Source organism: Apteryx rowi, unplaced genomic scaffold (assembly GCF_003343035.1).
Source record: "Apteryx rowi isolate R43461 unplaced genomic scaffold, aptRow1 scaffold_252, whole genome shotgun sequence".
NCBI classification, from domain to species: domain Eukaryota; kingdom Metazoa; phylum Chordata; class Aves; order Apterygiformes; family Apterygidae; genus Apteryx; species Apteryx rowi.
Window position 1 is genome coordinate 176,012 of NW_020448886.1, and position 6,224 is coordinate 182,235.

The 6,224-nt window shown below is 41.8% G+C and overlaps 1 protein-coding gene across 8 annotated transcripts in view; it reads left to right on the forward strand.

Moving 5' to 3' along the window:
* The first annotated feature begins 5,777 nt into the window (after nt 1-5,777).
* Nucleotides 5,778-6,224, forward strand: part of ING3 (inhibitor of growth family member 3) — a 16,987-nt gene continuing 16,540 nt past the window's right edge. For 2 of the 8 annotated variants that reach the window (XM_026067025.1, XM_026067026.1), the window contains exon 1: nt 6,117-6,194. Coding sequence is in view for 6 of the 8 variants with exons in the window: in XM_026067030.1 (XP_025922815.1) it covers nt 5,919-5,946; nt 6,123-6,194 (100 nt within the window). In the remaining 2 variants the exon portion in view is untranslated. Of the gene's footprint in view, nt 5,947-6,116; nt 6,195-6,224 lie in introns of those variants that run through there. The other 6 variants (XM_026067030.1, XM_026067028.1, XM_026067029.1 and 3 more) reach the window with 6 other exon arrangements.

The following is a 6,224-nucleotide window of genomic DNA, read 5'->3' on the forward strand; positions in this document are numbered from 1 at the left end:
AGGCTACGAGCGTATGAATCTGAGTGAAGGATTACAGAACTGCATTAACATCCCCTAACCCGTAGCTTTTTTTTCCCTGCCCCACCTGCAGAGCCTAACCCTCCCAGAGCATGTCTTCTGAGCAGCACGGGGAACAGATATCTAATCTCACACTCTTCTGTGCCATTGATGGCACAGGAGCCAATTTTAACATTTCTTGGTGGAAAGCTACCGGGTGTGAACCTCTTCCAGCCACAAGAATGCCCAACCTCATGGAAATATGTATGATTTATAATCTGATGGTTATAATAAAAAGGGAAGAAATATCTTTCATTACAGATAATCAGATACAGGCATTTGAAAAATAGACTTTTACTATAACTGTTTAAATAATTATTAAAGTAATTATTTTCAAACTGTATTCCCATGCATGCCATATGATCCAGCATACAGGATTTCAAAAAAAAAAAAAAAAAGCAAAAATCCCAAGAATTTCTATGAACAGCAAAACTACTTAAGTTGGTTCCTTGTGCATTTGTAGCTTATAATGGTTTTTAATAAGTTATGTTCATCAATCGAAGCTTTTCCAGTGGTTGGGACACTCACATAACATTGCTCTCATGTGTAGATTTTCTTGAGTCTAGTAGATGGTAAGTTCACATTGCAACCTTTTCCTCAGTGAAAGGAAGGAAAACACACTACTAGGGACAACAGAGCCTTTAAGGAGCAACTACTGTTCAGCTCTCTACAAGATGAACTACTACTCTTTCAGATTGTTTGAAATTAGTCAGTTAATTCAAAAGAGAGGGGGAGGGCAGAGTGAAAGGACAGATAAAGAAGTGTTTATCAAACAGAGAATGCTTATATAATGCTTTATTTCCTTAGGAAGTCAGGATAAAAACACTTAAGTGATTAATATATAAACAGTGATCACTCATATCCTGCCGACTTTGAGGAAATAACCGAAATCTGCAAGTAAATTTAACCGAGTCTGCAGCAGACAAAATTAGGTAAAAGATGAAGATGTAATTGCCTGAGTCAGTACACAAACACAAGCTGAAAGATAAATGGCAGTTCCATTTTCCTGTTGACTGTTAAAAGTAAATTAATTATCTGGGGTCATGGATTTGCTTCCAGAAATAGGAGTATGAATCTCAGACTTTGCAGGAGTTTGTAATATGTAGAAATGGAAAGTAATTTTTTAGATAGATTACCATGCAACCACAATACTTCTTGGCCAAATTTGCCCTTTTGAGGATCATTTCACAGAACTGTGAAGTTTCTGCATACTGCTGCCCTAGACAAGGGTAACATTATTTATTGAATAGTCTCACCCTGCTTTTTTTTAGGCTCTGGCTTTGGATGGAGTTTCCCATTACATAAAGTTGATTGCCCAGAACAAATACGATCATGCTGTAACCCTTACATGGTACTCAGTCTCAAGACAGTTTAGTTATTTAACTAATGTCCTCCAATAGCCATGGTGTGTAGTACAGCTGGAATGATAGCTATTTCCTGCACAGTGAGAATGAGGCTGTGGGTGATGCCCCTGCAGCAGAAGAAGGGGCAGAATATGGGAGATGGTGAGGTCCATGGCTGCTGAGAGGGACAGTCGGACTGCAAGAAAGGAAGGACTGGAAAGAATGAAAAGGTTACAGCAGCAGAAAGATAGCAACAAACAGGAAATAAGGACATATTACAATAAAGTAGTTGAAAGCCTGTGAAGAGCCCACAGGCCTGATGCTAACACTGGTATTTAGACAAAACTCTGTAAACTGCTATCGACAGCAAATGCTCGCAGCAGTGCACCATGGTGAATGGATTTCGACCTGCCAGACAGGGCTGCTGTACTGCAGTGGGAGTGCCAAAGAAAAGCAAACCACTCACTTCCAGTATTTTAAGAGCTGCCCAGGCTGGTACTTGTACACAGGCTCTGCTGTACCATTACTTAGTGCCTGGCTATCACTGTGCCTTAAAGCTCTTTAGTGAATATTTTCCCTGTATGGGAAAATCAAAGTGCACAAACCTACCAGCGGTAGCTGAGACCTAGGATCATCAATCTAGGGATGGGCTAGATAGGTCTTTCCTGATTTTTTCAAATCAAAGCATTAGTAACCAGTCCTTCTTGAAAAACAAACAAACAAACAAAACACAAGGACTATAGATTTAAAAACACTGGATTAGATAAGAGTTAAAAATCAAAGCACTAAGGAAACTATGCAACAGTGAGAGTCCTGAATAGGTATAGAAAGCCCCTGAAAAGCATATAGCTTGCAAGATAGAGAGAATGGTTCTGAAAGGTATAGTGAATGGGAAGACCAACTAATTGAGGAGGAATAGGAAGTTGGACAGGAGAAACTTGTTGGACAGACGGAGACTTAGCACATGAGTCTGCAAGTGGGAAGTGACAGAATAGAATTATAGAAAAAAAGACATCAGAGACATCTGAAATGGGAAAGGACAGATGAGAGGGAGAAGATATAAAAGTCTGAGCTCCATCTAAGAAATGTACATCAGAACATAAATCCATGTTTTTTAATCAGTTTTTTTTTTTCCTGACAGTTGAAAACTAATGAAACCTATGCAAGCGATTAGCTTTAGGGGGATCACAGAGCAACTGCAATATTCCTTTATGCCATCATTCTGCCACAAGTGATGATGCATGATTCATGTGAAACATTTGCAGGACAAAGGCCATCAACATTAATAATGTTAAGGTTTATACCAACAGGAGGAAACAACAACTTCTATGGCTTCCGTTCTTTTCTCTATGCTAAGCAGTTCTACTGCTGTATGGGAGGGTTTTTTAAGCAATGTTGATTGCAATTCACAAGCTGAATTTCTTTTTAACTTGAATTCACAGCTAGTGTTTAGTTCTTTTTTCAAGTGTATTTGCATCCCAATAAACACTGTCATTAATCCATGTTTGTCTGATCAGGAGTTGTTCTAAATAGGTTGTTCTAATTAGGCTGTTCTAAAAGTCAGGTTTGTCAATAGAGTTAATTCTTTACATTTATACACAACAGGAAGTTTTTCACTGTAAAAATATTGTTTCTTTTGTATGGCCTTCATGGCTAATCACTTCTTAAAATGTCAATTTAAACTCAGTTCTGTCAGTCTGCCATGATGAGCAGTACTTATTCACACAATCCCACTGAGTTTGGCTGGCTACTCATTTGAGTATACAGTGTGAATTAACATTGGCAGAAATGGACAATGTGACAGTTTCTCCAATTGTACAAAAAAAAGGGGGACTACAGGTAGATAAAGGAGTTCATATTTGCTTTTCAACAGATATTGAACAAAGGTGAATTTTATTTTCACTTATATTCTATATTATCCCCTCCCATCCTCTGTTGTAAAGCATTACAACACATGATTTTTAAAGAAGCTTCCTAATTTTACAAGAGTTGCTCACACATTCCACTAAGACATTAAACATAAAGGGGCCACTCCTACCTTGGAGACAGCAGGGTCCAGCCCCACCAGAATCTTGTCTTTGTCATTCTGTTGGCATGTCTGAGTCTCATTTCCCCTTTCCACTATTGTGGACAGTGCACATGCTAGTACTAAAGGGAATGACTGACACCCAGCCCCAAGAAACGTGTTTCTTAGATTGCTTGATTTGGGCACCACAGCACACAGGAAACATTTGGAAAAAAACCTTTCAGACTGGCTCTCAGCGAGCATTTTGCTGGCTATCCCCAAGCCTGCAAAGATGGGCATGCAGCAAACTCAGGCATGAAAAGGGGAGCATAGGAGACAGTTACAGGTCCCAACGTCTTGGCTGTCCTGTGATTTTGGTCATGCAGCAAATGGTAAGAATTTATTGTATAACTGTGCTTCAGTTGCAGTTCTAATGATGGAGCTGTTTTGTACAATATTTTGTACAATATTGTTTTCTTAAATACCTGTTGCACTATATACACATACCCATTTTGTCTACTACAAAAATTTGTTTTCTGTCTTTAAGAAGCACTAAAGCTACCACTGAGCATTCACTACTGAGCATTAAAAAAGTGACCCCATCAATTCAGATTTCCCTAAATTCACCAAGCTCTTCTCCTAATGAAAATAGGATATGATTGCTTTAGCTGTGCATTTGAATGGGCTCCGTTCTCTCAACATCTCAAAACCTTTCACTTTAATAGAAGTGTAGGGATTCATTTCCCAAGAAGGGTCAGAGCCTTTGTCTTCCACATAACAAAATGGCCACAAGCCAATTTCTCACACAAAACTTCAAAAACATTGTCATACCTATACCAGTGTGTTAAAAATTGTACTTCAAATTAGAGTGCTTTGTACGAGAAACAGTATGCGGATTCTTTCAACTACGGCTCCTGATTGATACTTACTGGGTTTAATTACCATCTAAAAGCTGTTCAGTGGTATTTATGAAATTAGTCAATACTTCTGTATTAGCAGTGCAGACTAAATGGCTAATGATGGAATGAATATGGAAAGTGACCACTTAGGTACAACACTTTTTCAAGAAGCTCATAGTTATTGTTATACCTTTCACCTATAATGACATAGGAATATAAAAGAATACTTGACTATGTATTATGTTTTTAAGATGTAACTAAAATGAAAATTTTCATAAAAGCCATACACAGAATTTATGCTTCACTTTCCAAAATTCAATCATCTTTAGCTAATTACTCACAATATATGTACTTAAAACTTGGGAAAAGAATGCATTTTTCACTTCATTCTGACACTCAAAAACATCCTGCACTGTTTTTTACTCAGGCTTGGCTTAGTCATATACTTCCTTTTCTTGCTTGGAAGCATATGGTACGGATGACAAAATGAAAAGATAATGAAGATGGCAGAAAACTTGTCTGTTCTGTACAGCAATTGTTATGCTCCCTGTACCTACATCCGACATCACCTACTCCCTGAAAATTTCTCCCCCCCCATCAAAAACCATCATGTTACACCATAAGAACATCTGGACAAACACAATCATTGTCTTCTATGCATTAGTCCATGACTAGACTAGTAAGTATTAATTAATGATAAAACTGTGATGATTTGGGGGATTGAAAATGTGAAAAATTCAGCTCAAAACATTTAATATTTAAATTACAGTAAGAATTCCTATAACTGAATTTCAATAATTTCTATGTACTTAATTATTTTGTTTTCCAAACTAAAGAGCAATTCCAAAGCCCACAGAAACTTATGTTCTATCATACCTGTAACTTTATTACTACCTATATTACTGTGAACTGCTAAACAAAGCAGGTTTTTTTCACTTTGGCTCTCTCATGAGACAAGACAGAAATTAGAGCAATTTTTTTTTCTATTGTCACGGAGTTGCGATACTCCTTGCTTGATGTACCATTCCTCAAGAACTTCAGAACGACCTGCAGCGGCATTTACAAGTTTTGCCTGCAAAAGGGAGGGTCTAAAACCCAGACCCCTGGTGAAAAGAGAGTGCACGGACTCTAAGGGACTCCAGGACCTGGGGCTGTAAGAAACCCCCAGCTATACCTCAGGGGACAACCGCCGGGAAGCACCAGCCTGCTCCGCGAGAGCTGTGCAGCGCGCTCCAGGCGCGCCAGCCCCGCGGCCCTTAGCGCGGCCGTTCCCGCCCCGCCGTGCCGCCCGCCCACCTGCCCCGTCAGCGCCAGCAGAAGCGGGAGGGCGGCCCGCGGGAAGGCGCGGCCGGAGCAGTGCATCATGGCATACGTAGTTTCTTGTGGTTTCCCCGCGCAGAGACTACATTTCCCGTGGTGCCCTTGGGGGAGCGCGAGCCACGGTGTGCGTCAGAGGGGCGGGCAGCCAATTGCGGCGCGGCCGAGGCGAACCCCGTCAGCCGCCAATGTTGTTTTCGCTGAGTCGAGCTGCTGGTGTTGTTGGCGGCGGCGCCATATTGGAAGGGACGAGCCCCCGTTAGCGAGGAGCCCCTTGGCGCTGGCCCGGCCGCCGCCATGCTGTATCTGGAGGACTATCTGGAGAGTGAGTGTGTGCGGGACGGAAATGCCGGGCGGCGGGGCATGTTGACGGGAGGGGAGCCGCGGCGGGGGTAGCCGCGGCGACGAGTCTGTTCCCCCCTCCCCCATGGCGGTGTCTGACTCCCTCCCTGCCTCCCTCCTCCCTGTCTCTCTCTCCCCCGCCCCTCCGTGTGCCCGCAGTGATCGAGCAGCTTCCCATGGATCTGCGCGACAGGTTCACCGAGATGCGCGAGATGGACCTGCAGGTGCAGAGTACGTGAGTCCCGCCCCCTCCTCCTCTGC